Raw genomic sequence first — 17,971 nt, 5'->3', positions numbered from 1 at the left:
AAGCAAACATTTAGATGCTAGTTTCCCCACCCTAATTATTTTGTAGTCAGAAGCTGATGTTAATCTCCTCCCCTGCTAATATTAAAGAATGGGTTCCTCTCCCTGACTTTTAGAGATTCCAGTTTGATCAAGACAGAAAAACAAAACATGTTAGAGAAAGAAGTTAATTGATGCCCAGATTTCTGATTCCTTTACTCATGCACAGTACTTTACTCCACAAGTAATGCCACTGTCACTAATGGGCCTAGTTGTTAAAAAAAAAAAAAAAGGTACTATCAACATGGTGGTGCAACTGGACTCTCCACTGGCATTACTCTTTTGATGTATCGGCGGGAAGGAGTAAGCCACCAGTTAGCTACCATGGTCCAGCTATAAGGCTCTCACACAGAGAGCTTTGCTCCTGTGCTTGTCAGGAATTTCAGGAAATAAAACAGGATTTTAAATAAGCAGAGAATAAAAAGGCCTTGTTTAGCCATAGTTCTCTTAAAAAATCTGACCCAGTAGCTGCTTGCTTGGCAAGATGTCTCCCTAAAGGATCCATCATTTGCCTTGCTAACTACTACTGCCTGCCAGGGAGCAGCTTTCCAGGACTCCTGGGTACAAGTTTTTTACTTGAGCAGGACTCCTGCCTGGTATTGCCCCAGTCTTTTCCATTTTGGGGAGTGGGACTTGACATAACCCCCTAACACTGGAAGAGTTGACTATTTCCCTGCCACAGCCATTTCAACTCAGACCTAGACACCTGGGTCCCAGCTACAATACTTAGGGGTATAAGACCAGTATATTACCCACTCCATATTGCTTCCTCACTCACCCTGTAGCAAACAATTTTCCCTATCTACATTAATGGATTACTTGAAATAAAATGTTTACAGCTTAGTTCTTCAAATTGTTCTGGTATCCTTGAAAGGCAGAACAAACAACTAATATGTTATATTCAAACCAGAAATGACAGCAGTCTAAAGACTGAACTGGAAAACAGAGGCCATGTAGAGAAACATACTCACCTAGTAACAAACACTGCTTTCTCTAAAAGCAATGCATCCGATGGCTTTGCTTTTCAATTGACCTTTTCCACATTTAAGCTTTTGAAAGTCTCAACTCCCATTTATCTTCCCATTGCAGCAGAGACCGGCATTTGTCACCATATATCGGCAACATGCGTATTATCTAGACTCTCAACGAAGGAAAACTTAGGCTATTTTCCATAAATTGGATTTCTTCCAGGAGACCAAATCTTCTAGGACATCTTTGAGCCTGCACTGCAGAAAGAGGCAAACCCAGCTCTGTCCATCAAGGGTAGAGCAGGGCTAATAATGCACATCTGCAGAGTTTACCAATTAGAGAACTTCTACAGCCAGGAAAACTTTATCAAACTGGCAGGCTCTGCAGCTGAGCATGATTAGCTCTGCCCTACCTGTGGTGGATAAATATGGTTTTGCCTCTCTCAGTGCAGGCTGGAAGAGGTGTCCTGAGCCTGCCAGTTTGAGATAAGGGTAAGTTCTCCTGGCTGTGAAAGTTCTCCAATTGGTAAGCTTTCCAGATGAGCATTATTAGCCCTGCTCTACCCATGATGGACAGAGCTGGGTTTGCCTCTTTCAGCAGGCTGGAAGATCTTCATAGAGGATTTGGATTTGATAGAGAATGAGTGCATCAGAAAGCTTTATCAACATCAGTTTTGGAGGTTGTCATGGGTACTTCCCCACTCATATAAATAAGAATGAATGGTATCTAGCAACAGAGTAGGGTATTGTGACTCAGAATTCCTGGCTTGTACTTCATCTGTGCCACTGATTCAGTGTGATACTTTGGAAATCAAATTTAAACACAGATACAAAATTCCTTTTATTAGAGAGGTTCTAATTTATACATTTTTAGCTGCTGTAATGTACTTAGTTAAAAAGTCCTTCAATAGAGAGATGTGCATCATTTCTTTCATGGTTGTGTCTCTGCTTCTCAGCTGAACCACTCCATTCTCCAGCGTAGCATCACTGATCAAGATTGTGAAGAGGACACTCATCTCATCATACCTGCCAAAGAACGAGCACTCATTACCGCTGTTACAGTATTGTTGCCTTGGTGTGTGGCAGACTTAGATTGGGGTTATATCCCAGAGCAATATGTATATGTTCAAGTTTTGCATGTAGTTCTGTGTCCAATATGAAGATGCCTATTTTCTTACTTTCAGCTCCTTGATCTTCTCTAGTTAACTGCAGTAAGTTATTAGATTCCTTTGCAATAAAAGGGGAGTTTTATTTAGTAACCTACAATAGGGACATTTTTCACAGGAGAAAAATGTTACCATTTCTCCAATATTTACTAGCTGACCAGCCATACTTTGAAGAGTATTGTACATGAACATGACTTATTAACTTTGCTATGTTAAAACAGCATGTGTTTGTTTCTTGCTGAAAACCTCTATTAATGTTAAGAGAAAAGCACAATCAAGATTTTTTTTTTTTTTTTTTTTTACTCCTTAGTCTACTTATGTTTTGTAGGTTGATGTGGGCCAGTTCTAGCAAACTTAATTGGCATGAGCAATTCTTACTCCGGGGTAGGCAACCTATGGCACGCTAGCTGATTTTCAGTAGCACTCACACTGCCCGGGTCCTGGCCACTGGTCCAGAGAGCTCTGTATTTTAATTTAATTTTAAATGAAGCTTCTTAAACATTTTAAAAACCTTATTTACTTTACATAAAACAATAGTTTAGTTATATATTATAGACTTATAGAAAGAGACCTTCTAAAAACATTAAAATGTATTACTGGCACACAAAACCTTAAATTAGAGTGAATAAATGAAGACTCGGCACCCCACTTCTGAAAGGTTGCTGACCCCTGTCTTACTCAGTAGGACTGCTTGTGTGAATGAGAATTACTCAAGCTGGTATCGGTTGCAGGGCTGGGTTCTATATAACAACAGTTATAAGCTTAAGAATGAAATGCAGAAGTCAGTCCAGATGCAAAATTGGATGTAAACTGGTTCAGTAGATTTATGATTCACTCTAAGGCTTGGTCTACACTCACCCCCCAAATCGAACTAAGGTACGCAACTTCAGCTACGTGAATAACGTAGCTGAAGTTCAAAGTACCTTAGTTCGATCTTACCTCGGTCCACACGCAGCAGGCAGGCTCCCCCATCGACTCCGCGGTACTCCTCTCGTCTAGCTGGAGTACCGCAGTCGACGGCGAGCACTTCCTGGTTCGACTTATCGCGTCCAGACAAGACGCGATAAGTCGAACCCAGAACTTCGATTGCCAGCCGCCGAACTAGCGGCTGGGTGTAGACATACCCTAAGAAACTACAGTTTCCTGAATGGTTTATTATTAGCAACTGAAGAGAAAAAAAAACAAAACAAAACAAAACAAAAAAAAACACACACACACACAAAAATAATTGAAGTATGAAAAATAAAAAAGTTTACTGAAATCCCTCTTTTTTTTTTTTTAACGTGAACTAATTCAAGGGTTTTTTTTAAATGCTGTTAGAGATATCAAGTCTCAATCTGTTTTTCAGAACCTTCAGTGATTTGGTTACTGTACCTGATGACTTTATACTGAAATCACATTCATTTTTGCTACTTTAAGGAAAGCCATCTTTCCACTTGACATTTTATTTTTTTCTTACTTTGCATAGAGTTGCTCCAGGGGTGTGTGCATGGTTTCAAGATATCCAGGCCACACAGAAATTCCTTTCTCTATCAATTCATTGAACAGCCCCTGACACACCTTAAAAAAAAAAAAAAAAAAAAAAAAAGACAGTCTTAAGAGGTTTAAAAAGTTGGGAGAAGGAGCGATACAAACTGTAGTCTCTGTTTGATATTAAAGCTTGTTTATAAATTAACAGAAACATGCACTCAGAAAAGAGAGCACTACTGCTAAGAGATCTTCATGGTTATACATAGTTCCCCATATGCATATCTAAATAAAAAGGTCTTTTCCCCATGTATATTTCTTACATAGACATCACTAACTTGAAAAAAGTCAAGTCTTCATCTGAAGATTTCCTCCCTACCATTGTTACCCTTAAGACTACTATGAAAGATTAAACAAATTTAGTTTATATGCAGAATAAACTCCAAAAAAATTAGTCAATATTACTTTTCTATTAAATACAGCTTGAGGAAGAGCAGACATTAAAGCCTGGATGTTTCTGTTCCCCCACTCCATGTGGGATTAATCACAGTGGACCTAACAGATGTGTCCACTGCTCCCAAATCCACATTCCACAGGGCACCTCCTAGCATGCAGGGAATATGGATCTCTGCAGGGGCTTCCTAAATCCTGCACAGTGAAAATGCTTTTTCACTGCAGTAAGGGCCCTTCATGCCCATGAAGGAGAAGCAGAATCTTCCTCACATGAATAGAAGGTTTTAAAAAAACATCAGTATGAGAATTACAGCACAAGACTACATGTAACTCCAACTCCCACAATTAAATGCTTAGTTACAACACACCTGTCTCAGCTCCATTGTTGGGCCTCTTCCCATGTCCAAAGCAACTTTTATTGGTGTTAAACAAGGGTGAAGCTTAAGTACCTAACAATGTTGCAAGAAACATGTTACTGGGTATTTACATTAAATACATGAAACAGAACTAAAAGAGTATTAGTGAAATATATGAGTATTGGGGTGGATTTTATTTAAATCAAATTCATTTAAATCACTAGTCAGGAAGACTCGATTTAATCATGGATTTCTACATAAAAGTGCATTCTTCTTGGTTGTTATAACCTGAATACATATTCTTCACAGGTAGAGAAACTTCATTAAAATATTCTCAAACTGGGTCTCTTACCGCCTGCTGCCATTATAGGTTTTCCCTTCTGGTAAGAGAATGGTATAGTAGATCTCAAATCAATGAAGGCTACACTCAGAAAGACTTCAAGACTTCTGGAATATGCTGTTCAAACAGTTTCACATTTGTTTCTACTGCTTGTCCCTCCCTTCTCAAATTTATCTCCAGACTTCTTCTTGTCCAGATCTATTCCACCCCCAACAATCTTCTATTCATTGAACTTTTTGAAACTTTGCGCTTTTAGAGAGAGGTAAGGGATTGACTCTATGTACACAATTTTGCAGAGGGACAATAGGGTTGAGGTCTTATTTCTCACCTCTATATATTATTTATTTTAAAACATTTTTGCTGTTAACAAGCATATTATCTCTGGAGACACAAATCCAGAGTTTGAGAACTGCAAAACTAAGTATCTCTGATGGTATCTTCTAGACTGAGCACTGAGTCCCATTGGGTAGATAGAAAGATTAACCTAAGTAATCTATACAGAAGCCCCTGGAAGCTAGGTCCCTAATCCATTAACTACTGGAACTCATTTACAAAACTTTTCTTAAACATTACATGAATATATATAGTCTCATACCATAGAATTAGAATTTATAATCCCTATTCTATGATGAGATATCTTTGAGCTATAATGTAACTTTAGATGGATTTTTTTGATAAAATGCTTTTTGAGGAAAAAACCTGATTTAAATAGAAAAAAATTGGGTATTTATTTATTTATTTTAAAAAAACATTGATTTTTATCCACCCTGAGGAATATTAAACTATATTTATGTTTTTGAAATAATGAAAAATAAATGCATAGTTAGCAAATATATTCAATATGTACAGTCTTGTGTTTTCTCAAAACAGAAATCCAGACTAGAATAAAGTGAGCCACATTTGATATAACACTCAGACTGTTTTAGTTTGTAGCTTCCTAGTAAGACTATTTTCACAATCTCTTCTTCCTGACACACACTAAAAGAAGTCACCTTTCTTTGAAGAGTTTTCTTTCTTGTTAGAGAGCTCTCCGTGAACTGCAGAGAATCACAAAGATATGCTAGCACTCCTTGGTCCAGATTGCCACTCACAGACAGCACATGAGGAATAACATTCTTCCTTCCATCCCGGCCCTGCAGGAGAAACACCACAACAGAAATGCACTAAGTAACAGTCCTCAAAAATAAATAGTGTATTTAAATGAATGAACACAAGAAGGCACCAATCCCAAGATGGGTTCCCTCAATGTACATTTAAAACAAACATATATTAAAGAAGTACAAGCAGGAGCAACCTCACAACATACGGCAGTATCTAACTGAAGCCTGTAGCAAGAGAGAGAAGCACCCCACCTTCCTTAAATACTGCCTCTGAAGCAACATCTCACCAAAAGACCCCCCAGAAGATAAGCCTTACAACAGCCGTTCTCAAACTTTTTTTTTCCATGGACCACTTGAAAATTGCTGAGGGTCTCGGCGGACCACTTAATGATCTTTCCAAATGTTGTTTGTACCGTTAGTTAGCTATTGTAAAGCGCTTTGGATAAAAGCGCTACATTAAAAAAACAACACACAATTAACTTTTTTTGTTCTACAAGTAAAAGCACACAACTCATCTTTTAATATCAGTAGTCTTACCTTTCTAATGTGATGGATGTGCCCTCTCTCCCCCGCCATGACAGCCTCTGAGCTGGGGCTGGGAAGGAGGGGGGGTCTCTCCCCGGCAGCCACAGCCCTGGAGCTGGGGAAAGTGGCCTCTTTATCTGGCCGCCAAAGCCCTGAATATCCCAAATTCCCCCAACCGCCTCTTCTCACCCTACTGCCCCCTCTTGCCCCCAAGGCCACCACCTCACCTTACATGTGCATCTTCTCCAGAGTACAGGCACCTAATTAGTGGAGCCACGCCTGCGCATCTCCACTAATTAGGTGGGTGGCCACCCAGGTGTGCACCTTAAAGGGAACTATCTGTGGACCTCCTGAATGGAGCTTGCGGACCACAGTTTGAGAACCTCTGCCTTACAACAAGGCAGGGATTTCAGACCCAGGCAATTGGGTTCAGAAGTGAAGGACTCCTCAAAGAGAACACCTTGCCAGGAGCCTCCTCTCTTTTACACCAAGGGGCTCCAGCTTGAGCATCTTTGTTGATCTCAACTGTAGCAGAATAGCAGGGGGAAAAGAGAAGGTCTCTCAGGGTTTCATATGTCAATGCCAAAGCCTTAAACCAGTGCTTCTCAACCAGGAGTCCGGGGCCCCCTGGGGAGCCACAAGCAGTTTTCAGGGGTCCACCAAGCATGGCCAGCGTTAGATTCGCTAGGACCCAGGGCAGAAAGCCAAAGTCCTGCCACACAGGACTGGAGCCCGGGGCACCGAGTCCCACTACCCGTAGCTGAAGCCAAAGCCTGAGCCACTTAATTTCACAGTGCCCCCTGTGGTGTGGGGTCCTGGACAACTTGCTTGCTACCCCCTAACGCCAGCCTTAGCTTTTATATGCAGAAAAACAATTGTTGTGGCACAGCTGGGCTGTGGAGTTTATAGCATGGGGGGAGGGAAGAAGCTCAGAAAGAAAAAGGTTGAGAACCCCTGCCTTAAACCGCACACGGAAAGGCAACTAGTGCAGACCCTGCAGTGCCGTGGAACATACTCACAATAGAATACTTAACAAAGGAGTACCACAATCAAATACCGTTCCCTACACTGTTCTGTCAACGTACCTCAAGTCTAACTTCAAGGATCAGCTCTGGAAGTCCGAGAATAGTTCAGTTTCTATGCTCATTCTCTGGCCTTCTATCTATCTGCTTTTGAGACCTGATAAGATCATAGTCCAAGATCGCTTGGGTGCAGGCTACCAACCACTCACACTGCCTTTGTTTCAAAAACAAAATGTTATTTCCATGTTAATAAACTGGATCACACCAAAGCAGGGATTTGTATCTCAGAAGGCTTTCCCAGTGAGCAATATTTTAAATATAATAAAAATTAACTGAATCTTACATGTAATTTTGATTTATTCCCTGGATACATTTGTAACAGTTCATTATCTCCTAAACTCTGCAACGTTTCTATTGGTTCCTTTCCCCAAGGAAAGCTGTAGTACAAATGATTTCCTTTTCTTCCCTCTTTATCTTGAAAGTCGCTGCTGCTGAAGTTGGATGGGCCTATCGCAAACTGAAAAATAAGAGATTTAAAATGTCCACTTATTGTACATATTAACTGAATTGCAAATGATAACAACTCTCTTAAAATATAGATGCAAACCCACTGGCCTGTGACCATTTAAGAACAACAGCTTTTAGAATTCCAAAATGCTATAATCAGTTACAGCACACAAGCCTCAAATCACTCAGAACAGAAACCCAAACTAAAATGGTGTTTTCCAATTCCCATTATAAACAGTTTGACAGTGTTATGTACTCTTACACAGTTTCTCTATTTTACCCCATAAGTGGTTGCAGTTCAGAGGTGGATATCTGGCAATATCATTCTATATGACCCCTAAAAATGCTTTCCCCCCCCATAGAACATAAATGCTGTAAGAGGCAGCCCAATGTTTTCTAGCTTAAAGAGCAGTAACGATGAAGTGAATATCAAATACCTTTCTCCACCACTGGAGCCGCTGGCGTAACCAGTAATCAAGCCACTGTCCTGCAGTTCTGGCGGAGCTAAACCATACAAGGGAAGACATTGTCCTTTCGCCTATTCTTTAAACAATAGCAAGGGGCAGCAAGTTAACTCCTTAAAAAATAATAAGGGAAAAGCAAGAGACAGCATTCAAAAAGATATCCAAAATGAGCTTGCATTTGTTTAGTTTAAATATAAACAGAGGTTTGTCAGTTTTCATTACTGTACCTTGCGATGTTGTCATTTTGAGGCTCAATGTCCGGAACAGGATGAAAACATACTCCAACCTGAGCAAGTCCACATGGCAGCCTCTTGTTTACCAATTCTAGACAATTAATATATTGCTCTAGAGCACCTGTCATGAGACAAATCATCCATTTCTGCAGTTCTAGAAAGTATTTTAAGTTTTAATTATAATTAAAATTAAATTCTAACTTATCTAAAGAACAGCTAAAGCACAGACATTTAGCAAGAAGGGAGAACAAAGGTAAAAGCAGTAAGACCACAACTTGATAATTACCATACATTAATTATAGTATTTTGCATGTACCAGCTCTGCCATTTGGACTGCTGTTTCTGAGATAACTGGTGAAAAATTCAGTTCTCACAGGCCCATCTCCAATGCTGACAGAACAGTTAACGGTCACATACACATTTAGGCATCACAAGGCATGATTACATTGCTTCAGGCTGTGGCTACACTCAAAACTTCAAAGCGCAGCCGCAGGAAGTGCGAGTGTGGTTGCGCGCCAGCGCTGGGAGTACTCCACCTCCATGATGGGATTAGTTTACAGCGCTGGGAGCGCTCCCAGCGCTGGGGCACTGTTTACACTGGTGCTTTACAGCGCTGTAACTTGCTGTGCTCAGGGGGGTGTTTTTTCACACCCCTGAGCGAGAAAGTTGCAGCGCTGTAAAGCGCCAGTGTAGCCAAGCCCATAGTACCTGACGAGGACACAAACTTGTAACACACTGAGGCAACATCACAACAGGAAATTGCAACCGGTAAATCGTTTTAACAGATTAATCTTATCCAGTGGGATAAATACAAAGAGGTAACCCACCTGCCTTTGGCTCCCAACCAGCAGATAATGAGAGATGATATCATGCCTGCAATTTCTAAACATATTGTTCATTGGGGATAATAAGACCAAGAACGTACCATGAAGAAGGTCCTCTCGCAGTACCCCAGACATCCCTAGCACCTTTTCCAGAGCTGCAGTTATCTGCTCTTTGTTTAATTCTTTATTCTGGAAGATTTCACGCAGAGCTCCAACCTGTATCAGCCTGAGAGCCTCCCCTGCTGGCAGCATGCCAGCTCCTGGAGCACGATGTAGCAAAGAATCCACTGCAGACACCTGCTCCCTGGAAACCACCACCGAGGCCCACCACTGGGCTGCCAAGTTCTTCCTCAGTTCCATCCCCAGGGGCCCAAGGCCTGGGTGGCAGCCCCTCAGGTAAGAGTCCCAAGTGAGTGCCTGCTGCTGGTCCCCTCTTAGAAAGTGCCTCCTTTGGCACACATCCAGCAGCACCTCACTGCCCTCCCAATGCTGCCCCGCTGCACTGTTGCAGGGCCCCCCCATATAGGGCCGCAATTGGGCAAACAGGGGCCCCAGTGGAAACCTGAGGGACCGCATCTGCACCCCAGGGACCCCCACAGCAGGCCTGGGGGGGCCCACCTGCCCCCCAGGGACCCCCACAGCAGGCCTGGGGGGGCCCACCTGCACCCCACGGACCCCCACAGCAGGCCTCAGTTGGATCTTGGAGGCGCCCACGTCAGGCCCCGGAGGCCTCCCCTTCAGGGGATGGTTGGGGTCCAGGACCCCCACCCGAGCCCTGCCCCAAAGCCTGACCCCCGAGCAACCGCTCAGCACCATGGTAGTACCGAGAGCTCTCGGGGCGTGAGAGGGAGGGAAGGCGAAGAGGCCCCGACGTCCCCCAGGACGCGCACGCGCACTGGCTCGGGAACGGGCGATGCGGCAGGCGAACTCAGCTACCCCAGCGAGCGGAAGGAGAACGCTCTAGGACCTGCGTCCTGTGCGGGGCAAGGTCACGCGCCCAGCGCATGCGCAGTAGTTCCCCTGCTCCCGGCCCCTTCTGCTGAACTTGGGAGTCCCAGCTCTCCACTCCCTTGGGTTGTGTCAGCTTCCGCCGCGCGGCACCGACAGTTGGTTCCCGGTAGAGCGCCGGCACCCTGGGGGGGGACCGGAACTGTGAGGCCCCGCCCCCCCCCCGAGGCCGTCCTAGCCAGGCCGGAAGCTGGAGCGCCCCGCGTAAGAGCCGCGCAGGGCGGGTGGAGGGTCCGGGGCTCCCCACAGTGGCCGGGCTCCTTGGGCGGCTCTTTCCACGGTCCGGCTCCTGCTTCCGGCCTGGCCAGGGCGCGGGGCCTCGGAGGAGCAGCGGGGGGGGTGTCCCCTCCCCCACCGGAAGGAGGCTGGTGCCTCCAGCAAGGAGCTGATCACCTTATCAGCCCCCCCCCAACGCAGCCCCGGCCTGAGGCTTGCAGTTGGGGGGGGGCGGGACAACGCAGTGGGCAGACATGGCCCTCCCCCTGGGGAGGCTGTGCCCCCTCCCAGTACCCTGCCTGGCTAACAGTGCTGGCAGGTTCAGGGCGATTTGAATGTTTGCAGTTTGAAATGACACTTTATTCTATCATTTGATTATTATTTTTTTTAATTAAAAGAAATGCCCAACAGTAAGGGTGTTTTTTCAAGCCAGCAGGAAACAGCTGTCTCTGATAAGGAAACACCTTAAAGCATGGGTCATTATGAACGGAGCACTTGGCTCTGATCCCACGTGAAGCCCCAGTTGACCCCAGGGGACTCTGTGCAGGTATTAGCACCCAGCTGCATAGATCTGATTATAGGAATGAAACCTGAGGCTACTTCCTACTGTCTTGAGGCTGTTGTGCCAACACCTTCACCTATTGTGAGACCACAACATTTTCTGGCAACCCTTCTCTGCCTTCCCCTCCATCATGGGCACACATTCATGCATGGGCAAATGAGCCAGGAGATGGGAGTCAAATCACAACTTTCCAAACAGGGCTTGGGTGATGACAGCTGTCGTCTACTGAGTTTAAGTGCAAATAGGACTATGGAAGGAGAATCTGGGATGGTGCTCTGAATCTAGACACATAAGTCGTGTGAGGCCCCTGGATGCACAAAGCCCAGTGTGGTCACAAAGATAGGAGATGTTTGCTGCAGTTCGTGTCAGAGCAGCATTGTTATATAAAAAGGCCTCTAACAGAAAGGTTCCCTAGGCAATAAAAGAGGGTTAAAACAGCATAGATGGGAGGGACCTAATGTTCTGCTGTAGGCGTGTGTGGCCGAGGTGAGGGAGGTTTGTCTGCTAGTTCTGCTAATGAGCTCCCAACTGGCAGTCTGACTCAACAGCATGGCAGTGGAAATTTCCATACATGCAGCAGCGTTTCCTAATCATGGATTTAAACTAGTTCCAGTAGGTGGAGCTTAATGAGTAAGCATTCAATGTGCTGTGCATGTTATGAAAAATTCATGTATGTTTAAGTCTCACTGATTCAGAATAATCCCATCATCCACAGTTGCCAGCTTTACAGGCTAGAAGAGCAACAGAGTGAAAATAAAAGATTGACAAGAATTGTTACTAGGTCACTAGGTCAGCCTGATAAGTTACACGGCTAAGCAAAAGAAATCCAGTTTAACATCCTATCCACAGTAGGATCAGAATCCTGCTAGTTACAATGGTATTTACAAATGAGAGTTCTCACTAGCTTGGTTCTAGAAAAGGGCAAGGATAGTCTTGTCTGAGAATCAGGAGTCATATTCTATACTACAGTTCTTAGTGGGAGAAAAAAAATCCCATTTATTCCCATTGAGGAACCCGTGTTAGAACCTTGCTAGCAACAAGCATGTTTTGATTAATTATAACAGTTAAAGTTAACAGAGTTCTGAGCCCATTGTGAGCGGGAGCTAAATAAAATGAACCCATGGTAAAACTACACCTGACCTAGATACCACAACTTGTGTGGCATAGCTTGTGCTGTCTATGGAATTGTCTGCTCTACAGGCTGTGTGCAAGGAAATCTTTACCATAGACAACAGTAACATAACCATAGACGTATTGTACTCATTTTACAGATGCAGGAAATTGATTTGCCCAAGGCCCTTATTCTGGGACACACTTTCCCTCCCCTGAAGTTTACAAATCTAAATCAGATCAAACACACAAATACATGGGATAATAATTCAAAATATAACACATTTATTATCTTTTAAAGCGTGCCACAGTGGATCAATTAGTACCCATTATGATGTAACAGGCTGGCAGATACTGGCTTAGTAACCCACATCACAGCTAGAGGTGGGGTAGTGACTAATCAAAGGAGTTGAGTTCTCTTGCGGTTTATGGTGGCTGTCGGCTTCTCTGTGACACTACAGGAAGAGACAGTTTTAACAAGCCTAGTTTTATTAATCCCACAATCTGTGGTGTACTGTTACCTTATGGTTGCTGGCAGGTGTCAGTTTCTCCCTAGTACCAGCACGACCGCAAAAAAAACTCTGCTAAAATAGTACAAAACCACTTCACTGGAGTGCTCCTCCCTATGCATTTCCTAATGAACCTCCCACGCCCAGTTATGGCTTGTAATTGCCTATTTGTCTCTACGTATTTCCTTGTAGCAAACAAGACAAAGCAAATGAACATGGAACTTGCATTTTGCTTCAAGCTAAGGAGGGGAGAGGTCATTGGTTCACCTTTGTTTAGCTCCATGCCTGCTTTTAAATTTTATATAAAGAACAAGGAATCATGATAATTTCCTGTTTAATCTAATTAAGCAAATCACTTAAAATTTAAATTAATTTTTATCTTATGTATTTTTAGTTATGTAAATTCATGAGTTCCTGTTTGTCTTTAAATAGACACTTAAGCTGGAGGCTCAGTGGTAAACCCCCGACATTTCAAACACTTGTGGAATTTATACATAAAGTTCCAAGTAGGACTGCCTCACTCCTTCATCTTTCCACTATAGATCGATTGATTTCCTTGCCATTTATTTTGCTGGAGGTCTTAGGAAGATCCCCTCCACATCGGAGAGTGAACCTTTAGAGCTTATTTACATTTGAAAAGAGTCCTGAAATGCTTCCACAATTAGGGCCTTATTGAGATGGGCATTGTAAGGATTCAGGCAGACAGTCCCCGCCCTGCCCCAAAGAGTTTATAATCTAAAAGTTAAAAAGAAAAATTAAATTAAATTAAAGCCATGCCAAATAAAAAGGTAAATGAAAGGGATAAAACATACTAGCGCAAAGCTATCAGAATGATGGCAGGTATGTCCTGGTAGTACTTCTTTGGTATTTAAGGGGGGTAGTTTGGTATTTAAGGGGGGTAAATCAGGTTAGACACAAGAGAGAAGGGAATTTTGGAGTGACAAGACTGTGAAAAGGGAAATAAAGGGTAGTAGTAGTAGGAGAAGTATAATAGGCAGGCATAGAGGTTGGGGAACTGGGAGGGAATGAACCACCACTGGCAAGACAGTAAATAGGAATAATCCATGAACATCTCAGCCTTGGCTTTAGGATGTTGGTCAATGCATTCTGGGATAAGACTGGCAGGCCTGATTAACCAGTGTGCACTTGCACAGGGCCTCCATATAAGGGGGTTCCATGTGGGAATCCCTATCCCACAACAACCCAGGAGGGAGGTTCCACGTCTTGGGGGGGGGCGGGGGGAGGGCTCTGTCTGTGCACTGTGGTAAGAGCCAACAAGGCAGAGCAGGAAATGGGACCAGTCCATGGGATCGGCAGTGTACTGGGACCTGTGCTGTGCTATTCAACATATTCATAAATGATCTGGAAAAGGGGGTGAACAGTGAGATGGCAAAATTTGCAGACTATAACTATTTTGAGTAATTTTGTAAGTCCACTAAAATGGATGACAAAATAGCAGGTGAAATTCAATGTTTATGAGTGCAAAGTAATGCACATTGGAAAAAATAATCCCGACTATACATATGAAATGATGGGGTCTAAATTAGCTGCCACAACTCAAGAAAAAGATGTTGGAGTTGTCATGGATAGTTCTCTGACATCTGCTCAATGTACAGCAGCAGTCAAAAAATGGTAACAATGTCAGGAATCATTAGGAAAGGGATAAACAAAACAAAATATCATAATGCTACTATAGAAATCCATGGTATGCCTACACCATTAATTCTGCACACAGTTCTGGTCACCCCCATCTCAGAAGAGATATTAGAATTGGAAAAAGTGCAGAGGAAAATAAAAATGATTTGGGGATGGAACTGCTTCCATAATGGAGAGATTAAAAAGACTGACTGTTCAGTTTAGAAAAGAGATAGCTAAGGCAGGATATGATCGAGGACAATAAAATCACAAAGGATATAGAAAAAGTGAATAAGGAAGTGTTATTTACCCCTTCACATAACACAATTAGGGGTCACCTAATGAAACAGTCAACAAGATTTAAAAAGAAAAAGGAAGTACTTCTCCACACAACACACAGACAACTTGTGGTTCTCATTGCCATGGACTGTTGTGAGCACCAAAAGTATAACTGGGTTCAGAAAAGAGTTAGATAAATTCATGGAGGACAGGTCCATAAATGGCTATTAGCCAAGAGTTAGGTATGCAACCACATGCTCCAGGTGTCCCTAAAGCGCCAGCTGCCAAAGGCTGGGACTGTGTGCTAGGGGATGGGTTACTTTAAACTACTCTTCTGTTCATTCTCTCTGCAGCAACTGGCAGTAGCAAGGTTAGAGACAGAATAGGGGCTAGATTGACAACTGGTCTCAGCTAATATGGCTATTCTATCCAACACCTCCACCTGCCACCTCTTGAGGGCAGGGAACAGCCCCCCAACTAAATTGGGTAATCTGGCATTTAGGACTGAGAGCATTAGTGCTGAATACTTACACTTTGTAAATATTCATAAAAGTTGACTTTCCAAAACAAAAGCTGCTTGTTTGACTGTTTGGGTTGAAAGAACACACATGTGTAAACCTAGGTAAATAGCCTTGCTTTGATCAGTGATTAGAAAATGCCTACAGTGTTTATGCAGGGTAGTTGTCAGTCCCAGGATATATTTTATTTGACCAACTTCTGTATGTCCTGTTAGCAATTCAATGTATACAACTCCATCTTTTAAAATGGACTATTGTTTCGCAGTAGTCCCTCCCAGCAATTAAAAAATGCAATCTTACCTGCAGGTCCTAGTACTGCTACAACTTGCTAACAGTGGTATATTTGAATGCACCATTGACTTAATATTGTAATAAGAGTGGTGACCAGCACCTCTAGGGCTTTCTTGAACTAAGATTGACTTGAAAGTCTCATCAGCACATTTGGCAAAGCTACTTCAAAAGCCATGTTTTCCAATTCCTGGGGGGAAAATAAAAAAAAAAACTCGACAAGTCAGCTGCTTGTGGGGCTGAGGCCACTGTATCCTCCAGACCAGTATTGGCTCCATGGGGCAAGGGGCACAGAATACAAGGAAATGAGAACTGATTTTTTACATGGTGAGCTTGAGGGCAGGATTGTCATTTTGTTTGTACAGCACCTAGGGCTTATAGACACAATGGTAATACAAATGTTAGCATTCAGCAACATAGTATAGTTCGTGTTCTATTGTACCACATGATTTGCTAGTGAAAGTTATAGCAGACAAGCCAAAGGCCTCCTAAGAGAATGCTACTGCATTCCACTTTTTTTTTTTTTTTTTTTTTTATGTAGATATGTAGTTAAATAGTGATTACATCTTGAACACTGTTGGGAGGCTGGGTGATTTTAGAACAGAATTCGCATTTCAGGGCTCACCTACAATATCCATGTTGCAAGATGGAAGGTTCTTCCCTGTGCCCAGAAAGTTATTAATCCTAGTGTAGGAGCTGGATTTTATAATGTACTATGAGACTTAATGTATGATTTGATTTCATCCCATCAGCCCCCTTTTTATAAGAATTAATGTATATTTGATTTCATCCTGTCAGAACAATCCTTATGACTGATTATGGTCACCCTTTTGTTTTAGGATAAGTTATGTCTACTATGGTTTCCTATATGTATTACAAATTAGGCACTCTAGTTAAATATACATTTCTTTGTTTTAAGGTTTAGAAAGTAAGAAACAGGATCTTGTATCTATGTTAAGCAGATTAGAGGAATGTTGAGGGCCTGAAGCCCCAATGTAAATTGTAGGCTTGATTTACAATGTATTCTGTTGAATACAAAATGCTATCTGTATACCTTTGAAGGTTTCTGTAAGAGATTGTGTGAATGAGGAATGTATGCATAAGGAAAAGATAAGGTATGAAAGCCATCACAAATGTCCAGATGGTCAAGAAGTGAAAGACCAGGAGACAATCAGAAAACATCCATTGTATCCCTGTTAGCAGCATAAGCTACCTCAGAGGTGAGGCAAGCACCCCCCAAGGCGAGACAATAAATAGGAGGTAATGATGGGAAGCTGGACAATAACCATCAAATGATACCACTTAAAGACTATGATTACAGGATGACATTGCAAAATGCATGGACTCAAATGGGAATTTACAACTATAAAGCTGGGGTGTTTTGCCATGGAACTCTAGGTTCAGTCCTGCAAGGCCTCAGAGCATCGGATCACGACTGACAAGAACCCACTCCACACTCGTGCTCAATCTAACTGGCCAGTAGATTGACTCGAGCTACAACAGACTGGTAACTATGAACATCACTAGCAGGAGGGAGGGAGAAAGACTGAAAAGCATATGCTAACTGTTGTATTCTCAATAAATGCTGCATATTTGCCTCTCTCTATATAAAGACCCCGTGTGCTTTGTATGAGCATAACATTTTCCAGCTCCTACACTAAGAACCTCCGCTCGATGCAGTTTTAAGGAATAACTGTTGTAAAAAACTAATTTAATGAGCCTTTTGAGTTAATGGGAAGAGTATTGGGTAACATCTTTGCACAGTACATGTTGAGTGTTAAGTCCCACATTACCCTTTTGGTTATCTAGGTCTATAAAATCCTGGGAAACAGGCTTCCATGCAAACCAATTCAGGTCTACTTGTATACAGAGTTTAGTGCTCTAACATTTATGGCTGCAAAGGTTTTAATACTAGATCTTGGACTCCCAGCTTGCATGGTTTACAGCACCCTTGCTTTGAAGGGCTGATAAAAGCTTCTGTAGGACAGCTGCATACTACTCTTGCCCTTCATCTAATGAGTTTTGGTTAAGAACGATTTAGCTGTACCATTGTTTCCATGTATTTTCACAGATTAAATCTACTCTAGAGTCAAACAAATGCATAAAATTACTTTCTTCAATACTAAATTTGAAGCCAGTTCTGCCAATAGAGTTCAGCTAATGTTCTCCAAAGAGTTTGAGTGTTTATAACCAGTAAAAGGAAGTCACAGCACTAGAATGCAATAAGCTGGTTCTCTAGCAATAGATGAAGTTATTTAAGATGGTTATTGAGAGGATAAAATAAGACATGCAGTAAGCTTCTTTCTGGGATTTAATAGAAAAACATTTATCATGTTCCACTGATGTAAAGTTGCACACTTGAGACGTAAACCATTTCACAGAAAA

At 42.5% G+C, this 17,971-nt stretch overlaps 1 protein-coding gene across 1 annotated transcript; it reads right to left on the bottom strand.

The window, feature by feature from the left end:
• Nucleotides 1-1,825: 1,825 nt before the first annotated feature.
• On the bottom strand, nucleotides 1,826-16,224 carry POLG2 (DNA polymerase gamma 2, accessory subunit). The gene is given in 10 exon segments (XM_024192528.2): nucleotides 1,826-2,030; nucleotides 3,630-3,730; nucleotides 4,459-4,539; nucleotides 5,779-5,919; nucleotides 7,777-7,950; nucleotides 8,378-8,483; nucleotides 8,632-8,758; nucleotides 9,563-9,758; nucleotides 9,760-9,932; nucleotides 16,212-16,224. Coding segments are annotated over 10 exon segments (1,278 nt in total). The 3' UTR covers nucleotides 1,826-1,864.
• Nucleotides 16,225-17,971: the final 1,747 nt, after the last annotated feature.

The sequence above is a fragment of the Terrapene carolina genome, unplaced genomic scaffold (genome assembly GCF_002925995.2).
Source record: "Terrapene carolina triunguis isolate 2854851 unplaced genomic scaffold, T_m_triunguis-2.0 Scaffold192, whole genome shotgun sequence".
Classification (NCBI taxonomy): domain Eukaryota; kingdom Metazoa; phylum Chordata; order Testudines; family Emydidae; genus Terrapene; species Terrapene triunguis.
Note: the sequence above shows the minus strand (reverse complement) of the source record. Positions and strands in the feature narration are given on the sequence as shown.